This window comes from Muscardinus avellanarius (assembly GCF_963383645.1).
Source record: "Muscardinus avellanarius genome assembly, chromosome: 4".
In the NCBI taxonomy this organism is placed as follows: domain Eukaryota; kingdom Metazoa; phylum Chordata; class Mammalia; order Rodentia; family Gliridae; genus Muscardinus; species Muscardinus avellanarius.
Window position 1 is genome coordinate 127,604,639 of NC_137789.1, and position 22,107 is coordinate 127,626,745.

Genomic DNA, 22,107 nt, shown 5'->3' on the forward strand with positions numbered 1-22,107 from the left:
AACTTATCAAGGCCCTCAGCAACCTAGTGACTGTTTCAAAATAAAAAGTAAAATAGAGCTGGGGTTATAGCTCAGAGGTAGAATGCCTCTCATTCATATATATACTTATATGCATGTGTTTATATAATACAGCGTATGAGAAAGAACAGAAAACACATTTAAAAAAATAATTATCCATCTTTATCATCACTTTAGTTGTGCATGTTTTGCAGGCTTTATTTCTCTGCCCATGTATATGACGCATGAAACATATTTTTAACAATAAGCTTCCTACTAATCTTAGCCATTTGTTACTTACTGGTTTTAACCTTTTAATTTATACAGTGAGCAACTTTTTCATGCTAATAACTGTATGTCTACATTACCGCCACTTTGATTGGCAGAAGCTTATTATTCCATTTTATGCTGATCCACTTATACCGTAACTTATTTAACCAAACGCCTATTGTTAGAATATTTTATCACCAAAGCTGCTCTGAGATGGAATATCATTCTATAGATGCCTTGAGGTCAAAATAATCAGGTTTTCCTGCTGTTTGTTTGTTTGTTTGTTTGAGATTAAGGTTTTCTGTTTGAAACTTAAGTTAGAAACAGTATTAGACAAGTTAATTACCCCTGGGTGGCCCAAAACCACCGCCAGGGGGTAGCACTCTCCCAATAAAAAGGGCCAATAGTCACAGGCTCCTCATCATCCACTGCCCGTTTGCAGGTCCCGGTTCTACCTGTCTTTGATTAATCTCTGTGGAGTATCTTCTTTGCAGAGCTCTATAGCATAGTAGTTAACAGGCTTTTCCCAATTTGACCTTATTCCAGGCTATCGACATCTCCAGCTGCGAAGTCTCCACAATGAAGTCTTGGAAATCTCTAGTTTATTCATAAACAGCAGAAGAATGGAAGAAAATTCCTCTGGCAGTGCCTTGCCAGCCTCGTTGGTAATTAAGTTCTGTTTCTCTCTGCACATGTGAAGGGATCGTTACACTGCAGATGGCCTTTCTAGTGGTACAGCTCAGTGGTCAGTGAGTCATTAATTAGGTAGCTATGGAAATAACAACAATAACAGCCAACACTCGTTACATAGAGACTGACTCACTAGTTCCCCGCATAAGACCCACGTCCACGGGAGTGTGAGAACCACTGGACAGGCGCTCCCCCACTAAGGCAGGCCGGCTTGTTTAAACAATAAATTCTGCTTTTATTAACTGGTTACTTTCATCATGCTTCCTCTTTAAATTAAAATATAATTAGAGCCAGGCATAGTGGCGCACACTTGTAATCCCAGCACTTGGGAGGCGGAGACAGGAGGATTGCACAGGTTCAAAGCCAACCTCAGCTACTTAGTGAGGCTCTCAGCAAAGTATAAAATAGGTCAGGGAGTATAGCCCGGAGGTAGAAAAGCCCCTGGGTCCCACCCCCAGTACCACAAAAATAATTAATTAATTAATTAATTAATTAAAACATATTTAGAGTGTGCCCATTGATCCCCCTCTCTCATATTTAATCATCTGGTCACTTTTGCATCAACCTGATGCTCAGCATAGTCCTGAGGAGCTTCAGAAAGATGCCCGCGCTCTTAATGGCACTGGTGTGGACCACTTCCACCTCCTCCTCTAACCAGCCCGGCCCTGTCTCCTGGCCTTCCCTTTCCCTCGCCCTGGCAGTCTCTTCTCTCTCTGTCCCTGACCGTCTTTTCTTCAGGTTTTCTTCTTTCCAGTTTAGCATTCCACAGCAACCTTGACTGCACATTTTTAGCACTTACAGAGCTTTAGAAAAATCTTTGTGCCCCAAGCCACAATCCACAGCAATTAAGGCAGACTCTCCAGCCATGGCTCCCGGTACCAGTCTTTTAAAAGGTCCCTGGGTAGCTGGGCATGGTGGCACATGCCTGTATCCCAGTACTTGGCAGGCTGAGACAAAAGGAGCGCAGGTTCAAGGATGGCCTCAGCAATATAACAAGACTCTCTGCAACCTAGTGAACCCTATTTCAAAATAAGAAATAGAAAGGGCTGGAGGTGTAGTTTGGAGTATGCTCCTGGGTTCTATCCCCAGTTCTATACCCCCCCCAAAAAAATAAATCTTTGGGTGATTCTAGTGTGTGACCAAAGTTGAGAACACACTTTGGTCAAGGTGAAAGAGGTATGGACTTCACCTTGTGCAGGGGATGAGGAAGCAGGAATGGGACTGCTGGTACCAAAGAGCAGGAATCAGATCTATTCAGAGAGGCAAAGTGGGGCTCATACTCAGCTCCAGCCTGGATGCCCTCAATATCTAGAGTCAAAGACTGTGCAAACGCCAGGAAATAACTATCTTTACTCAAAACACTTCTGACACCAGTGTCTTTTCCAACACTATGGCTCCCACTCTCCAACCCAGCTCAGAGTTGTGCATTTTACTGTGATTCTGACACCATCCACCTGGTACTAGCATGAAGTCCTACCAGTTAAGGGCTCAGTTCACAAGACTGTCCCTGCTTCGGATACCATTCGCAAGTCCCAGATTGACCCTAGGACTCTGACTGACCAGAAATATTAATTCAGGAGCTTTCCATGACCTCCCTCAGGTAGGATATTTTGCTCAAATGATACACAGAATCCAAGAAAGCTTCTGCTTACTATTGCTAGTTTATTATAAAAGATACAACTTGGTAAGAGCCACATGCAAGGGATACAAAGGACAGGAGCAGGAGGGGAGCTCCCCTGCCTTCTCCAGGCCCCCCTCCCAGAACTTCAATGTTCACCAACCCAAAGCTCTTGGGATCCCGTCATTTCGGGTTTTATGGAGGTTCCATTACATAGACACAATTGATTACATCATTGGCCAGGGATGATTAGCCAATCTCTACCCTTCTCTCTCCCTGTGGCCTGGCAGTGGGACTGAAAATTCCACCCCTGTAATTATGCCTTGGACTTTCTCAGCCACTAGTCATTTTATTAGCAACTACGAAACTTTTATCACTTTAGAGATTCCAAGGATTTTAGGGCTATGTGCCAAGACCTAGGAACAAAGACCATACGCATATATATATATATATATATATATATATATATATATATATATTTTATTATAGCACACCATGTCATCCTTGGGGTTCTGAGGCAGTAACCATATAAACTTGGCAAATATGCTTTTGAGCCCTGTGTAGTGGTTGGTGTACACCTGTAATCCCAGTACTTAGGAAGCTAAAAGGATCGCAGGTTCAAGGCCAGCCTCAGCAGCAGAGCAAGATCCTCAACATAAAACAAGACATAAAAAGGGCTGGGGGTTGTAGCTCAGAGGTTCAGAGGTAGAATGTCCCTGGGCTCAATCCCCAATAACAGGCACACACATGCACACATACACACGCACGCACGCACATACACACTATACAAATATGCATTATTTGACCATGAATGAAATCATCCCCCTTTGCTGAAGCAAATAACTAGAAATCATCCTGGATTTCTCCTTTTCTTTTATGTCTCCCCATTAAGACTTGATAATTCAATCCCTTTACTATCTTTTGAATCAGTTTATCTCTGGCCACACCTACAGTCTTAACTCTCATTCATTCTTACATAGTAATAACAGTGAGTTCCTGACTGGTCTCTTTTCCTCTGGGTTTATCCCCCTCTGCCCGGCTTTCTCTAGGACTTTGTACCCAGATCTATCTAAAACCCAAATCTGATCTGTCCTTCCTCATCAGAAGCCCTCCTCTGGTTCTCCATTCCTTTCAGGGTAGAGTGTTACCTAAGGTGACACAATCCAGTGCAGGGGGGCAGTCAGGGGATGATGTGATTGCACCTAAGTGGGCTGGGCAGAGTCCAGGGAAGCAGAGGGCTCCTAGGTCATCCAGCAAGGCAGCTGGTACCCAGCTCTGCTCTCAGCTCCAGCTGCTTGTTGCCAAAGCTTTTGGTTTTTCAAGAGGCTCACGACATCTGGATTTTTGTAAATATTGGTAACTTTTCACCTTTTCAAAAACATAGTGTGGGCTAACCCATAAAATTAAAGTGTGTGTGTTTTATGGGATGCAAATAAAACCTCAGTAAAACCGATTAAATGAAAACACATTGTACAGCATCATGGAACAGCCAACCTTTCCTCTCCACCCCAAATAGAAATAAAGTCCATGCTAAAACACTTTGGCCCTTAGACTGCCATTCTGCCCGTTTCAGCCTAAATTTTAGCCAGTTAAACAAAGCCAGGCAGGATTGTGCTTTGTCTGCAGTCCCAGACTTTTCTTCCTCCAACGTGTGAGTCACCAGCCCTGCTGAGGCGCCCAGAATGCCCGACCTCAGGGGCTCCTCTGCGTCTGCACACTTGCTACATTGATTTGGGATTCGCTTGCCCCACTCTTCATCTGCTAACTCACTGAGATCACTTGCAGGAAGTCCTCTGCAGTTTTCCCCTATACTAGGTGGGTCCACTCCTCTGGGTTCCCAAGGAATTTACCATGCCTCTTATTTTTCCAGCTGTCGCATTGAACTGGGGGCCACTGGAGGCAGGGATAATGCCTCAATTGTTCCAACAACTCCAAAATTAATGTCCAATTCACTATAAGCCCTCCATAAATGATTTCATGTTTAGTTTTGTTTTTTGTTTTTTGTTTTGTTTTGTAGTCCTGGGGATGGAACCCAAGGGCATTCTACCTCTGAGCTACACCCCCAGCCTTGTTTTTTTATTTTCTATTTTGATAGAATTTTTTGGTGTGGGGGTCTGGGAATGGGACCCAGGGGTATTTGACCTCCAAGCTGCACCCCCTGCCCCATTTTTTATTCTTTATTTTGAAACAGGGTCTCACTATGTTGCGGAGGGCCTCACTAAGTAGCTGAGGCTGTCCACAAACCGCCATCCTCCGGTCTCAGCCTCCCAAATGCTGGGATTACAGGCGTGTGCCACCATACCTGGCTTTTATTTTCTGTTTTGAAACAGGGTCTCACTGAGTTGCAAAGGGCCTCACTAAGTAGCTGAGGCTGTCCGCAAACCACAATCCTCCTGTCTCAACCTCCCAAATGCTAGGCATTACAAACATGCGCCACCACGCCCAGCTTTGATTTCACATTTTGAATTCATTATTTAATGTATCTGCTTAAAGAGTTGTAAGTTACATACCTACCAAGCTCTCTAATACATTTTTGTTTTATAATTATCTGTGTGCCTGGACCATGAGCTCTCTAAGTACAGAGCATTTTATTATTTATCATCTCACCATTCAAAATTCTAGCCCAGTTTCCTGAAGAGAGACAGAACTCAATAGATATTGTAGAACGTCAGTCGATAAGGAAATAACATGCATTTTAGATAGCATAGGTCCCTAATGATGATGGAAAGATATGCTGTGATTGAAAATAAATTAATACTTTGGTCATGTGCTGCTAATTATCTCCAGTAGACTATTGAGGAGGATGTGTTTGGTCTCTTCTACCACAGTAGTATCAGATTATAAATGGGTTCTCATTTTTTGCATCTACATGTTTATGTACGTACATCCAAGCACAACACTTCTGTAGTCAATAGAGCCTAGAAATATCATGTTATTTAACATGAAGAAGAGCCGGGCGTGGTGGCGCACGCCTGTAATCCCCGCGCTTGGGAGGCAGAGACAGGAGGAAGGCGCAGGTTCAAAGCCAGCCACACGCGCTGGCTTAGGAGACCCTGTTTCCAAATAAAAATGTAAAAATTGGTCTGGGGATGTAGCCCAGAGGTAGAAGGGCTTTCAGGAACCCCAGTACCACCAAAAATAAATAAGTAAATAAAATAAAATGAAGAATAAATCTATGTGATCTTCCTTGGCAGATGTTTAATACAGAAGAGAGAAGATGTTTGCAGACTCACAGAGTCACAGTGCATGGGGTCCCAGGTCCAGAGCCCTTTGCTGTTTTCACGATAAATGGAGGCACCAGGGCGAAGCAGCTTCTCCAACAGGCAAGTCTACTGAGCTGGGGCTGGAAGAATCCAACATTGAATGTGTACAGATGTACACGTGTTTGCAACTGTGTGTGTGAGAGCATACACACGGACAGAAGTACACAAAATATGCAAAAGCTCATGTTGATGATATGTCTTTGGAGTTATTTCTAAATGTGTCATTCAACATTTAGATTCATCCAAGAATGATCTGAGGAATCTTGGTCCCACTAGACAAACTACCTTCACCATAAATAAGAATTTATCTTTTATTTATTCATTTATGGTCCTGAGTTTTCAACCCAATTGTGTTCTACCTCTGAGCTACATCCCATCCCTTTTTATTTTTTATTTTAAGTAGGGTCTTTCTGAGTTACTTTGCACTGTCCTGGAACCTACGATCTTCTTGCCTCGGCCTCCTAAATACTGGGATTGCAGGTGTGCTGGGCCACCATGCCCAGCTACAGTAATTTAAACAATCCTTCAGCCATATAGTTCTAGAAGCCTAGAAACCAGAATGAATGGTTTCCATCCATAGATACTTTTTCCCTCTAAGCCTAGACATGGGCCTCATCTTCCTTCTTAACATAGCACTTAGTAATCAATCAGAATTTGCACATGAGCTGAAAGACTTCTTTTTACCATTCTAGGATTTGAATTAGATCCGAGAACATCAACATGGACCACGTGGGCAAAGAACACATCCCCAACCCCTGCAGCTTAAAGCTTCACTTTGCATATGGAACCGTCCCTTTCCCCTTTCCCTGTCCCCTTGTCTTGGCTTTTAGGGTCCTGCCTCTTTAGTGCTTCAAGAAACCCCGGAGAGCTTAAGTAAGAGAATATGAATCTCTTACCCAAGACCCTGTAGCAAAATTGGCCTGAGCTCCCTGGTACTGAGACCCTTCTTCTCTGGATCACTTCAGCAATCTTTGTGGCCTTTCGTGGCCAGGATTGCTTCAGTGGCATGATTTGTAAGAGAAGGAGAACCAGGAACAAAGGACAGCATCTCAAAGAAGGCAGACAGCTCCTTAAGGGCGAGGTGGGGCCCTGGATAGATTCTTTTCTTTGCACCCCAGAAGCTCTACCCCTACTTACACAGTGGCCTTGTATCCTTGCAGAATCTTTTCTCTTTAACCCACTGCGTAACTTCTTTGTGGTAAACCAAAGGGAGTGAACCAGGACCTCCCTCTGAAGTTAGGATATATAATGAAATAAAATGGAACTGGAATCATATAGAGTGTGGGGAAATTAAAAATCAGTTGAATAGCAGGGTGTGGTGGCACATGCCTATAATCCCAGTCCATGGAAGGTTAAGAGAGGATGATCAGAGGTTCAAGGCCAACCTCAGCAATTTAGGGACCCTGTTTCAAAATAAAAAGGGCCAGGCCGGGCGTGGTGGCACACGCTTGTAATCCCCGCACTTGGGAGGCGGAGACAGGAGGATCGCACAGGTTCGAAGCCAGCCAGCCACGCTGGCTTAAGAGACCCTGTTTCCAAATTTTAAAAAATATAAAAATAGGTCTGGGAGTGTAGCCCGGAGGTAGAAGGGCTTCCAGGAACCCCAGAACCACACACACAAAAAAATGGTCAAATATAAATAAATAAATAAATAAATAAATAAATAAATAGGGCCATGGGTGTAGCTCAGAGGTATAACATCCCTCAGTTCAAGTCCCAGTACCACACACATGCACAAAACAATTAAACAACCATACCATGTATTAATTAGCAACCTTATTCTCTGAAGGCACAGCTCTATGCACAAGTCAACATTTTGCCCAACATTTTATAATTGACTTAAATGGAGTCATAGAAATTGTTTAGATGCAAGGTGTGGTGGCACACACTTGTAATCCCAGTACTTGGGAAGCTGAGACAGGAGGATCTCGGTTTCACAGCCAGCCTCAGCTCCTTAGTGAGGCCCTCTGTAACTTAGTGAGACCCTGTTTCATAATAAAGGATAAAAAAGTAGGGCTTGGGGATTAGATCAGAGGTAGAATGCCCCTGAGTTCAATCCCTAGTACCACAAAAAAAAAAAATTGTTTAGATGTCACACATTTCATACATTATCAAGCAGAAGCTACTACCAAGGTGTTTGGGGGTTTTTTATTGTTTGTTTGGTTGATTGGTTTGGGTTTGTTTTATCTTGTTTTGTTATTGTTGTTTTGTGGTACTGGGGATTGAACCCAGGGTCATTCTGCCTTCAAGCTATACCTCTGGCCCTTTTTATTTTTTGTTTGTTTGTTTGTTTGTTTTGAAACGGTCTCACTAGGTTTCTGAGAGTCTTGCTATGTTGCTGAGGCTATCCTCAAACCTGTGATCCTTGTATCTCAGCCTCCTGTGTACTGGGATTACAGGTGCACACCACCACACCCAGCTCTTGTTTGGTTGTTAATCAACCTATGAACTTTAGTGTCCATCACCACAAAGCTTTGTGGGCCACCCATAAAAATCAACCCCTTGCCAGGCATGGTGGCGCACACTTGTAATCCCAGTGCTTGGGAGGCTGAGACAGGAGGATCACACAGGTTCGAAGCCACCTCAGCTACTTAGAGAGGCTCTCAGCAACTTAGTGAGACCCTGTTTCCAAATAAAATATAATATAGGTCTGGGAGTACAGCCCAGAGGTAGAAAAAATCCTGGGTTCCACCCCCAGTACCACCAAAAAAAAAAAAAAAATTTAACCCCTTAACTTTATTGTCACCACATACAAGTAAGCAACTAAGTCCTCAGGACCGAGGAGGGGGACAGTGGCCCTCTCGTGAAAATTTCAGGTCCTGAATTATTCCCATCATTGAAGGTAAGGATTTAAGTCAACCCATTTGCTTTGGCCCCGTGGGCCTGGGGACGAGGGCGATTGCTAGATCCAGGCCTGGGAGCAGCCTGGGAGTTTCTTCACTGCACCAAAGGAGTTTCTTCACTGTAACCGGCCTTTACTCCCTGCAAGTCCCATGTTTGGTCAGTAATTTGTACAGCATGCATTAGAACCACGCAGTAAAATTAAGTTTGGGAGCCAGGTGTGGTATCACATGCCTGTAATCTCAGTTCTTGGGTGGCTGAGACAGGAGGATCATAGGTTCGAGATCAGCCTTAGCAACTTAGAGAGACCTGTTTCAAAAAAAAAAAAAAAAGTAAATAAAAATAGGGGTGTAGCTTGGAGGTAGAATGCCCCTGAGTTCAACCTCCAGTACAAAAAGAGAAAAAAGAGAGATTGTTACTATTACTATTCCCATTTTATAGATGGGAAAACTGAATCTCCAGGGGAATAAATCTCTTACCCAACACTTTACAGGCAGTCATAAAAGCAAACCCCAGAGCCTTGTCTGACCATTCCATTTGATAGCACAGGGTCAGTAGCCAACAAAGCAAATAACCCTTCAGGCACACTGTCAAGAGGGTGGTTAGCAGGGAGAATTCCCAGCAACTGAGATCAGCTGAGAATTTAGCCCTGTGAGCCCTCCATGAGAAGATGATCCCAATGTGAGAAAAAAAAAGACTATTTTAGTAAAAAGGCAAACTAAGTTCTTTGCCCTTGGTCCTGTGTTGCAAGATTACGAAGGGCTAAGTTCATGGAGTGAGAAATCTAAAGTGTTTAATTCAGTAGGAGCTCTCTTTCCAGCGGTGGGAAAATAGCTATGCTGTCTGGGGATTATGAATAAATTGTACTGTTGCCCATAGTGGACACAAACAATCCTTTCTGGACATACGAGAAATCTTAGATCTTCCAAAAAGTATTGCACAACACTCCAGAGTAGGTTTCACTTACAAGTTGTGCATCAAACCTCAATGAATATCAGGAAGGCTTGTTCTGGATTCAAGTCTGGATTCCATGCCTCAGAGATATGTCTGATTTTACCTTGGCTTTTTCTTTAGATTCTGATCACTGAACAAGACACCAAGCCCATTGCCAGAGACTATTTTCTGATGGAAGAAAAGTATTTTATATCTAAAGAAAAGAATGAATGCAGGAAACAACCCTTCCAGAGGGTCATCGGTCCAGAGGAAGAGATTATGCTGATTTTAAGCAGCTGGTTTCCAGAAGAAGGCTATGTGGGCAGGATTGTCTTAAAAACCCAGCAGGAAGTAAGTGTGTCTTGGGGCCGACACAGTGACCCTCTGTGTGTGATTATGTGATGAACCATCTCGCCACTCACCACCTCCCTCCTATCCTGAATTTCTTGTCATTGCAACTTGGTCTATATTCTTTTTCTTAAGTAAACATGGAGGAACTATTTTACTGTTTTGCACACATTCAAAAGGTTATCTCCAAGTTGCAGAAATTTAGTATAAAAGCTGAGCAAGAAACAGAGAGAGCAAAAACTTAAAGCATTCTTATCTATATCATCAGTTGTAAGTCTAATGTTTTATTTGTATGTGAGAAAAAACATTGTAGCTGGGTGTGATGGAGCTCGCCTGTAATCCCAGCTACTCAGGAGGCTGAGGTGGGAGGATGGTGAGTTCAAGGCCAGCCTGGGCAACTCAGTGAGACCTGTCTCAAAAAACAAATACACAGCCAGGTGTGGTGGCGCACGCTTGTAATCCCAGCATGCAGGAGGCTAAAACTGGAGGACCACAGTTTACAGACAGCCTCAGCTACTTAGTGAGACCCTGTTTCAAATTGAAGAATAAAAACTAGGGCAGCGGGTGTAGCTTGGAGGTCAAATGCCCCTGGCATTCCTGAAAAAAAAAAAAAAAACACAATGAAAAGAGGGTCACATATGGTAGTGTGCCCAATATCTATAGGAGGGGTGCTGCACCAGGGATATGGTCCAGGCCCTTCAGTGGACTCCTGATACCCTAGAAAGACCTATACGCAAGTACTATAATACTGTGACAGTTGGTATGGTAACCAAGTCAGCCACTTAGTAACTAATGGATAGGTAGTTCGTTATAGATATGCCAGACAAAAGAATGATTCACCTCCTGGCAGGGATGGAACAGGACACCAGGAGATTTCATCATGCTACTTGGAACTGTATGCAGTTAAAATTTAGGATTATTTATTTCTGGAATTTTCCATTTAATATTTCCAGACCACACTTCTGAAACCACACAAATCAAAACCTCAAAAAATAGCTGGGCGTGGTGGCGCACACTTGTAATCCCCACGCTTGGGAGGCGGAGACAGGAGGACCCCGCAGGTTTGAAGCCAGCTGCACTGGCTTAAGAGACCCTGTTTCCAAATAAAAAGTATAAAATAAGTCTGGGAGTGTAACCCAGAGGTAGAAGGGTTTCCAGGAACCCCAGCACCACCAAAACAAACAAACAAACAAAAAAACCTCAAAGACTGGGTGTGGTGGCGCACACTTCTAATCCCAGCAACAACTGCCATGTTGACTCCAGTCTTTTGACTCCTGTTTGACTTTGTATAGTACTTTTCTTCTGAATAAAATGATAACACCTCACTACCTTACTACCACCTTACCCCCCACCCCCGCCCCGGTACTGGAGATTGAATCTCGGGGCATTCTGTCTCCAAGCTACAACCTGTTGTTGTTGTTTGTTTGAAACAAGGTCTTGCTAGGTCGCCATACCCAGCTCCTTACTGCCATTTTTAAAGTGCTATAATCCAGGTGTGGTGGCGCATGCTTGTAACCCCAGTACTTGCGAGGCTGAGACAGGAAGATCTCAGGTTCTCGGCCAGCCAAAAGTGAGGCCCTCCAAAACTTAGTGAGACTCTGTTTCAAAATAAAGAATAAAAAATCAGGCTGGGGTGTAGCTTGGAGGTAGAATGTCCCTGGGATCAATCCCCAGCACCACAAAAATAAATAAATAAATAAATAAATAAATAAATAAATAAATAAATATATGGCTTGGGATGTAGCTCAAATGTAGAATGCCCCTGGGTCAAATCCCCAGTTCTGCAAAATAAATAAATTGATAAATAAATACATACATAAATAAAATATAGTGCTATATAAGATTGTTGCTCCAGCATAGACATCAGGCCTCATGATATACCCATAACAAAGCAATTGAGTCAATTCAAACAATTTGATTAAACACATATTTATTAAGTACCTAATGGGTGCCAGGCCCTGTTCTGAGCCTGCTCTTCTGGGCACGTCATAGAGCTTGGCTGGTTAATGGTCCATGTCTGCAGGGGCATAGTGGAGAAGGCAGAGATCAAGTTTCACACTCACACATTATTCCTTCACTCTGGCCCCTGGGAAGGCCTGCAACTCCACAGAACTCCAGCCTTTCCCCGGACCCAGAGCCACTGCCTTCTGTGAGCTTGTCTCAGAACCATCAAGGATGCTTTTTTTTTTTTTTTTTTTTTTTGGCGGTACTAGGGATGGAACCCAAGGGCATTATCTACACACCCCCAGCCCTATTTTTTTAGTCTTTTTATTTTTTGAAACAGGGTCTCACTGAGTTGCGAAGGGCCTCGCTAAGTAGCTGAGGCAAACCGCAAACCGTGATCCTCTGGTCTCTGCCTCCCAAATACTAGGATTACAAGCATGCACTACCACACCCAGCAAGAATGCTTAATTTAAGCAAAGAAATATAATTGTTCCCCCTCTCCTCTCTCTATCAGGCTTATGAATTGCTAAGACAGAGAACAAATAGTTCTAATGATAATCACTTTATTAAAAAAAATCAGAGGGCTCAGCTAGGCTTTTGAAGCCATCTTTAATTTCTAAGGTTTTTTTCCCCCTATTTCTAACTGTCTTGCCTTGTTAACTAGCTACCTGTAAACAGGTAACCTCTAAGTGACCATGTCAATGAGTAAATTTTCAAACAAGGTATTGCAGAATCATTGACAGCATTGAAAGGTCTCAAACATGGATGGTTTTTAGGAATCTCATGATGTAATGGAAACTATTATACCACTGGCACTGTGGAAAGAGAGTCAAGTTAGAATCATAATAGGGTCTGAAGTAGAAAACTCAAGTCTTACAACTGCTCTTTCCTCCATCCTGTGTGAGACTGTCCAACATATACCCAGTATGTACAAAACTACTAAATTTAAAAGGGTGTAGCCGGGCATGGTGGCACTGTAGTTCTCTGATTTCAGTATGAGGACTTTTGTTACTATTTTCTGCTCACAAATAATGATTAATGTGGCTAAAACTTCATAAATGTAAGTAAACCAAATGAGGGTCCGAGGAATCCTCCTAAAAGTGATGCGCTGTGAGCTGGGTGTGGTAGTGTTCCTCTGTCATCCCCGTATCTGGGAGGCTGTGACAGGAGGATTGTAGGTTCCAGAAACTTAGGGAGGCTATCAGCAACTTAGTGAAACCTTCTTTCCAAAGAAAAAATAAAATAAAATAGAACTGGGGAATGTAGCTCAGAGGAAGAATGCACCTGGGTTCAGTGACCAGTACCAAAAAACAAAAAACAAAAAGAGGCACTCTTGTTGGACATTTTATGTGGCAATTTAGAACCTTTTAAAATTATTTCTTGCTTCCTGGTTTGGGGGACACTGAGATCATAAATTCTGTCATGTGAATTACCCCCAACCTCACTCTCTGACTAAATTATATTGTGACCAATACAGTGGCGTGTTATATAGCCACATCCCATTCTGCAGGAAAATCCTGAGGAGTGGGCAGGAAATGTTCAGTGAGTACAGTCTCTTCAACGAGAAGGGAAAAGCTACGGAATGACATTGTAGGACAGTACAGTCTTGTTTAATGTGATAAAAACAGATAACTCTTCTTCCGTGGCCTCCCACTATTAAAATGATGAGTAGGGTTCAAAAATGTCAGTCATACAGAGGCTAAGACAGGAGGATCACAAGTTTGAAGCTAGCTTCAGCAATGGTGTGCACTCTATTTCAAAATAAAAAATAGAAGAGGCTGGGGTATAGTTCAGAGGTAGAATCCCACCCCCCCCCAAAAAAAAGCCTTAAGTCACTTAAGTTGTAGGGCCATGACTATACAGCTAATAGAAAGACTGTGGTGGGGCTCTACTGGCAAGCTCAGGATGGTCATTTACCATCTTGGTTGCAGTTTGGCACCACCTGGTGGCAATTTTCCATTCTGACTTTCATATGAATGGGGACAGTTCTGGATCATGTGCCTGGTTGGAACTTCCAGGACAGAACAGCGATTCTTGGATTCTTCTACTCAGTTAACACCATTTCATCTGCTGGTCTGAAGGCCAGTAGCATGCTGGGAAGAGGAAGGTTTCCTGCCAATAATCCCTCCCAAGATGGAACTGCCTGCTGGTTGCTTGCCTTGCCTCTCCTCCCCTCCAGCACAGGATAACTTCAAGCGACTCTCATTTGACAGTAGGGGCTGGCAAAAGACAGGAGCCATTTGACAATCACATTATATCTAAGCTCACAGAATTCCAGGGCTTTGTTGTATATGTTTACTCACATCCACCAAAATATGTCTGTGCATCCATGACAGATATTAAGACCGTATAACCTAACACATTAGCCAACAAGTGTGTGTGTGTGTGTGTGTGTGCGCGTGTGCGTGCGTGTGTGTGTGTGTGTGTGTGTGTGTGTGTGTGTGTGTGATGAGCTAGGAAAAAGAAAAGTTTGAGAATAGGTAAAGTTTGCTTTTTTATTGATATATATCTCTACTGTTTGATTTTGTGTGATGCATACTGAAATTACAGGCATTCACCACCACTCCCAGCATAAAAATTTTCAGTACCATACATTTATCTGTAGGCATACACACACACATGCATACACATACACACACAGACACATACACACACATATATATAGATATATGTTTGCAGATCTATCTTTATAATAAACTTCACTGAAACCCAACTCACCAGAAGCCAACTAAACTGATGACCAGTTCTCACAATTATTCGAGTTTTACCAGTATCCATTCTTTTGGCCATAGTTCAGCCTTTCCACTGTGGGTCTTGTTTGCATCTCACTCTTCAGATGTTTAGCATTTCTGAAAATGATCCAGATCTACACAGGATGGGTTGCTTTTTCTTAAGTGCAATGTATTGTGTTTTTATTTGGCTTTTGGCAATTGGCAATATTGTATGTTTTCTTTCCACAAATTCATCTACAGTTGGACTCACAAAGTCCACAGCTAATAGGAACAGATGAACTGGTGTACTCTGGGCCAGACCTTCAGGGTATGTCAGTCAGCAGAAATCCAATACTTCTTCCTCGCAGAGGACCAGTATATCCTTTTAGAAGAGTTGATGAAATAGTAACTGATGTGTGAAATGTAAAACCAAGAAGTTGTTTCTACATTACCGAGATACAGCTCAAAATTTGCTTGATTTTTCTTTCCTTACTCTGCCTCACCTTACCAATTACTGTCTTAACACAGACCATAGAAGAAAAAAGTGTCGTGCAAGATGACAAAGAGGTGGTCCTGAGCTCAGAGGAGGAGAGTTTCTTTGTCCAAGTGCACGATGTTTCTCCAGAGCAGCCTCGAACAGTCATCAAAGCACCCCGCGTCAGCACCGCGCAGGATGTCATTCAGCAGGTAGAATCCAAGCCTCCCTCTCCTTGGGGGCAGAGGGCGTCACTCCACAGCAGAGCGTCTGCCTTGTGTGAAGGAGGCCCTGGGCTCCCTCCCCAGCACCACAGAAAGCCTCTCCTTTCTTCACCTCCGTCCTTTTGTCAGTATAAGTGATTGGAGTCAGGCAAGGTGGGACATACCTGTAATTCTAGTACTTGGATTGGTTGAGACAGGAGTTTCACAGGTTCGAAGTCAGCCTCAGCAACTTAGTGAGACCCTGTTTCAAAATAAAAATAAAATAGGGCTGGAAGTGTAGCTCAGGGGCAAAATACCCTTAGGTTCAATCTTTAGAACCACCCAGAATAAATTACTGGGATAAATGAGATGCTTATGCACTGACTGCTCATTTTTTGAATTAAGTTCTAGAACCATAAGGACCTGAGAAAGGAGAGATACACCCCCAGCCGTATTTTTTATTCTTTTATTTTTGAAACAGAGTCTCACTGAGTTGCAAAGGGCCTCATAAGTAGGAGCTGAGGCTGTTCGCAAACCACGATCCTCCTGTCTCAGCCTCCTGAATGCTGGGATTACAAGACTGCCACCACGCCCGTCTCAGAGAGCTAAGAAATATTAGTTTATTTCTTCTACAGATACTTAGTGTCTACACTGAGCCTGGAGCTCTGTGAAGCACTGATGATGATGGATTTTAGGTAACTCTCCAAAGTGGGTAGTTTCATTGTCCCAGAAATGCCTGAGCCAATACTTAATAACCACCGCTCAAGAACCCTCCCCAAGACAAGCAGGAAGCTGCCCTGACCCTCCCTGCCTCTAGGTTGGCCTTCTTTGCTAACATGGTTCCAGAGAACTCCTTCTTGCCTTCAAAGTTTCCTCGTGGTTTGCATGTATTGAACACCTATCTGAGCAGTGAGAGAGCAGAGTGGTTAAGGGCAGAGGCCCCGGACCAAGTTGCTCTAGGCTCAGCCCAGCTCTACTTCTCACTGACTCTGAGATTGTGAGCAAAAGTTCAGATCTATGCCTCACTTACACTGGATGCTGGCAACTAGCTCTGCGGAGTAAAAAAGAAAAGAATAAAGAAAAGAAAAGAAAGAAAAACTGAGTTATTCCTGTTGTGTTAGCACTGCTACTGTGTCTGATTTTCTTAGCCCATTCCAGCATACCCTTAATCAACTTTGAATGCCAGACCCTCAGCATTTTGCTTATCTTTGTCTGCCCCAAATATAGCAGAGTATCTGGAACATAATAGGTCCTCACTAAAAAAAATTTTTTTTTTTTTTTTGGTGTGTGTGGTGGTACTGGGGATTGAGCCAAGGGGCATTCTACTCCCAAGATACATCCCCAGCCTTTGTTAATTTTTTTTTTTTTTTTTGTGTGTGTGTGTGTGTCTAGGGATGGAACCCAGGAGCATTTGACCTCCGAGCTACACCCCCTGCCCTAATTTTTATTCTTTATTTTGAAACAGGGTCTCACTAAATTACAGAGGGCCTCACTAAGTAGCTGAGGCTGTCTGCAGACTGTGATCCTCCAGTCTCAGCCTCCCAAATGCTGGTATTACAAGCATGTGCCACCACACCCGGCAATTTTTTTCTTTCTTTTTTTTTTTTTTTTTTCAGGTCTGGGGATGGAACCCAGGAGCATTTTACCTCTAAGCTACACCCCCTGCCCTATTTTTATTCTTTATTTTGAAACAGGGTCTCACTAAGTTGCAGAGGGCCTAAGTAGCTGAGGCTGTCCTGGAACCACGATCCTCCTATCTCAGCCTCCCAAGTGCTGGGATTACAAATGTGGGTCACCACGCCCAGCTGCAATTTTTTTTTAAACAGTCTCACTAGGCCACTGAAAGTCTCACTCAGTTACTGAGGTTGTCCTCTAACCTGTGATCCTCCTGACTCCAGCCTCCCAAGTACTGGGATTAGAGGCACACATTACCACACCCGGCCCTTGCTGAACATTTGATGAGTAAACAAATGTATGAATGAAAGGTATTTTTGTACTAAATGAAAAGGAATATCATGTGACGTCTAAAACCCTTGGACATGTGTCTGTAATAAAGAGGCCATCATGGGATGAGAGGCTCCCGGGAGGCAGGGCTCTGTTATTCACGGGCTGCACAACCCTCATGTCTGTGAGCTTTAGTGTGTGCAGAAAATCCAGTTCAAGTGTTTCTTCTGTCACTTGGAGCCGTGCATACTCTGAAAACTGTTCACCTTCTATACATTCACACTTCCTCATCAGGAAGCTGCTTAGCTTTTATAAACTTAAGCTTCCTCATTTAAATCATAGATTTCTGGGAAGCCAAATGGGGTGAACTGAGAAAGTGTCAAACAACAATACAAATCTAGAGTGAGGTTTTCCTTGGGTGACACGATCGGGAAGAGCCCCCCATCTCTGGAGGTGGTGCCACGTCTCCACCCTAAGGTTTCATTGTGAATGCCGATGTCTGAGATACTTCATGCAGCTGATCCTAACTTATCTTTCAGACCTTATGCAAAGCCAAATATTCCTACAGCATACTGAGCAACCCGAACCCAGGGGACTACGTGCTTTTGGAAGAGGTGGTGAAAGACATGCCCAACAAGAAATATTCTACCCCAAAGTCCTCGCAGCGAGTCCTCTTGGACCAGGAGTGTGTGTTCCAAGCCCAAAGCAAATGGAAAGGTGCAGGAAAATTCATCCTTAAGCTGAAGGAGCAGGTGCAGGTACGTTACTTTTCTCTATTCATTAGTTATTTGATACTCATAATCACATTCTAACCAGACTTGAGAGCTACTGAAATCTAAGAGAAAGTCTCTGAGTCAAGGATTTGGGTTGAGAGAAAATTGCTGGGCTTTGCTTGTACTGTGTACAAAGAAGCGTGCTTCCGTGGGTGGGTAAAAAATCCTTAGACTTCCTCCCAGATCTTCCTCCCAGATCTCTACTTACTAAAGACAGAATAACAGCCTTCTGACCTAGTACCAAGTGATTGAGGACCCTGGGTTTAACCTAACATCAAGGGAAAGTTTGTTTCTCCCACAGGCATCCCGAGAAGACAAAAGAAAGGGCATCTCTTTTGCGAGCGAACTTAAGAAGCTCACCAAGTCAACTAAGCAGCCCAGAGGACTCACATCCCCGCCTCAGCTCACAGCCTCAGAAAGTGTCCAAAGCAAGGAAGAGAGACTTGCGAGTGGCCTGACCAGTGGCGACACAATGGACTGCCGGCAGTGACCAGCACAGCCATGTTTTACCCAGGTACACTGTCTGTCGCTGTACCATCTGAAACAGGGCTCAACTCAAAGTACTTTGCAAGGAAGACATGGTCAGTGGGATCTTGTCTTTTCCCAGATGTCTCCTGAAGGCCGGTGGCAGTGGTGCCTTAAAACAAGACAAAGGCTTTCAAGATATAAGTAACTCTAAAAAAAAAAAAAAAAAGGCCGGGCGTGGTGGCGCACGCCTGTAATCCCCGCGCTTGGGAGGCAGAGACAGGAGGATCACGCTGGTTCGGAGCCAGCCTCGCTGGCTTAAGAGACCCTGCTTCCAAATTTTAAAAAATATAAAAAATAGGTCCGGGAGTATAGCTTGGAGGTAGAAGGGCTTCCAGGAACCCCAGTACCACCAAAAAAAAAAAAGATGTAAGTAACTAGAGCTTTTAAATTTTTGGACTTGGCCAGGCATGGTGACGCACGCTTGTAATCCCAGCCATTTGGGAGGCTGAAACCAGAGGATCACGGTTCACGGACAGCCTCAGCTACTTAGGGAGGCCCTCGGCAACTCAGTGAGACCCTGTTTCAAAATAAAGAATAAAAAATTGGGCAGGGGGTGTAGCTCAGAGGTCAAATGCCCCTGGGTTCCATCCCCAGACCCACAAAAATAAATAAATTGATTAATTAATTAATTTTTGGACTTCTGCATTTTGTAGATAACTAGGACTCCAAGAGGGCCACCAAGTTCCCCAAAGGGCAATGATGACAGCCTTATTTTAATCAGATCTAGGACTGTCTTTATTAGTAGTAATGCACATGAACAGCTTTCAAGGGCTTTTTGAATCATTCAGCTTTTATTCCTTTGGATTCCTAATTTTATGTTGCCCTAATTTAGGTTTGATTTAGCTTCAACAACATCTCTCTTTTATTTTTATTTTTTTTTTTGTACTGGACATTGAACTACCTCTAAACTAAATTTCCAGGCCTATTTATTTATCTTTGTGATACTATGGATTGAACCCCAGGACATTCTACCTCTGATAAATAAAATATAAATAAATTTTATTTTTTATTTTGAAACAAGGTCTCGTTGGGAGAATCACAAGTTTAAGGACAGTGTCAGCAACTTAAGCAAAAGCTTCAGCAACTTACTGAGACTGTTTCAAAATAAAAGAGGGCTGGGGTATAGCTCAGAAGTAGAAGGCCCTTGAATTCAATGTCTAGTACCAAATGGGGGTGGGGGGGTAGAGAAAACAAGGTCTTGCTAAATTGCCCAGGCTGGCCTTAAACCTGAGATGCTTCTGTCTCAGCCTCCCAAGTACTTGGATTATAGGTATGAATTACTATGTCCTGCAAGAAATTACACCTTTTAAAGAGCCAAACTTGATTTATAACAGTCCATGAGAAGATCCAATACGTTGAGATGCTGTTTCTACATTTAAAGAACATCTCCTAAAATAACTGGTGCCCCAGAAGACATTTATAAGGCTCTTGCAAAATAACAGGCAAGGCCAAATACAGGAATCTGCCCTCTCCAAAGCACCTGCGTATCCATCCCTTCCCAGAGATTCAGGATTGCTGAGATTTTACAGGCAAAAACTCAATCAGAAAGAAATCTTACAGCTGTGGTAATAATGCATACCACATAACATCAGATAACCTCTTTTTGTGTGTGTGCGGGTCTGGGGGTGGAACCCAGGGGCATTCGACCTCCGAGCTACACCCCCTGCCCTATTTTTTATTCTTTATTTTGAAACCAGGTCTCACTGAGTTGCAGAGGGCCTAAGTAGCTGAGGCTGTCCACGAACCACGATCCTCTGGTCTCAGCCTCCCAAATGCTGGGATTACAAGCGTGCGCCACCATGCCCAGCCAGATAACCTCTTAAGGAGGGTTAGCACTCTTTTTCTGTTGCAGTATCTGGTATCAGTTTTTCTAGTTTTGTGCTCAAAGAAAAAAAAGTTTGGGCCAGGCATGGTGGCTCACGCTTGTAATCCCCATGCTTGGGAGGCTGAGACAGGAGGATTGCCCAGGTCAAAGCCAGCCTCAGCTACTTAGGGGTTCTCAGCAACTTAGTGAGACCCTATTTCCAAAAAAAGTATAAAACAGGTCTGGGAGTATAGCCCGGAGGTAGAAAAGCCCCTGGGTTCTACCCCAGTACCACTAAAAAAAAAAAAAAAAAAAAAAAAAAAAAAAAAGTTTGGTATTTTTGCCACTTTCTTAGCAATATAAATTTCACATTAATTTATTAAAAAATAATCACATCTAAAGTTTCAATAATCATCATCTAAAAACTTCTTTAATAAAAGTAAATACTCTTCTTACTCTTCTCTGAAGTAACAGCTATCCAGCTGAAGGAATTCTACCTTTTCTTAAGAGTTGAACAATTTATCTCAATGTGATTAAAAAATAAAACAAAAAAATTTTCTAAAGAACATGGTGTTACAGAGCAGAAATAGCACAATGTTCTACTTCCTAGGAACATCATGTCCTAACACTGTGAGTTCATAGGAAAAACTCCCCAAAACTAGAGCTACGAGTTTCTGTTAGCAGCTCGGAATCCTTGTCAGACTGTAAATGTTTCTGTTTCTTCATTTTTATCTACTAACAAACCTATTTATTAAACTGTTACAGGTGAAGATCTTTCGGTAAAAAGTCAAGATTGAACATGGTGGAAGAAATATAAGTTCTTCGTTTTCACTAGACTTCAACTGGAAATTTGAGGATTTCTGAACTGCAGCCTTCACATATGATGTGAGGGCCATGCTGGGGACGGGAAGATAGCACAGGGCTGGGAGGTACCCGCCAACTTCCTGTTGGTGAATGAAGCAAAGAAGCCTAGGGGATTGCCATTCTACAAATGTCAGCAGTTGGAGAAACCATTCCTAGGGCTGCAGTCATTGACTTAGAACAAGGGTCAGCAAACTTTGTAAAGGGCCAGTTAATATTTTAGAGTTCGGGGCCATATAGCCTCTGTTGCTGCTGCCCGGCTCTGCCATTACAGTGCAAAAGCAGCCAGAGACAATAGAAACATGAATGACCATGGCCGTACGCCAATAAAACTTCACTCACGGACAATGAAGTTGAAAGTTCATATAATTTTCACGTATCATAAATATTCTTTTGATTTTTTTCAACTATTTTCAAATTTAAAAATTATTCTTAGTTCATTCAAGAGCCACCCCAAAACAAGGCCCAAGAGCCAGAGTTTGTCAACCCAACCTAAAGAACTGGGAACAAGAGGCACAGTTATCTGAAAACAAGAAAACTACTTCAGCCATGTATTTTATGGATGAGAAGTGGAAGCTTTTGGGCATTGCAAATGTAAATATGTCCTGTAACATAAGATTCATTAAAAGTAACTCAGCTCAGCTTCTGTCTTGTGTACCATAGTGCACTCTTCTTTAGGATTTCTCTTTACATAAAGAAATGATGCTGGGTTTGTTTTTTTTTAAAGTTATTGCTCATATATTCACAGCTTATTCCATTGTTGGTTTTCACAAAATGAATTTAGAATGATGTATAATTTAATATGAGTCATGATATAGTAACATAAAACCTAATCATTTCTTAAAAGCAAAAGTAGACTGAGTTGGTGCTTAGGTAGATTTATTTATTTTGCAACATTTGTATT

General features: G+C 42.8%; 1 protein-coding gene across 1 annotated transcript in view; it reads left to right on the forward strand.

Moving 5' to 3' along the window:
- PLCE1 (phospholipase C epsilon 1) overlaps nt 1–18,500 on the forward strand; it is a gene marked incomplete at both ends in the record, with an annotated part of 297,487 nt that extends 278,987 nt beyond the window's left edge. The window contains 6 exon segments of the mRNA XM_080695071.1: nt 814–932; nt 5,770–5,898; nt 9,754–9,963; nt 15,144–15,302; nt 17,777–17,995; nt 18,312–18,500. Of these exon segments, the coding sequence (XP_080551197.1) occupies nt 814–932; nt 5,770–5,898; nt 9,754–9,963; nt 15,144–15,302; nt 17,777–17,995; nt 18,312–18,500 (1,025 nt within the window).
- Nucleotides 18,501–22,107: the final 3,607 nt, after the last annotated feature.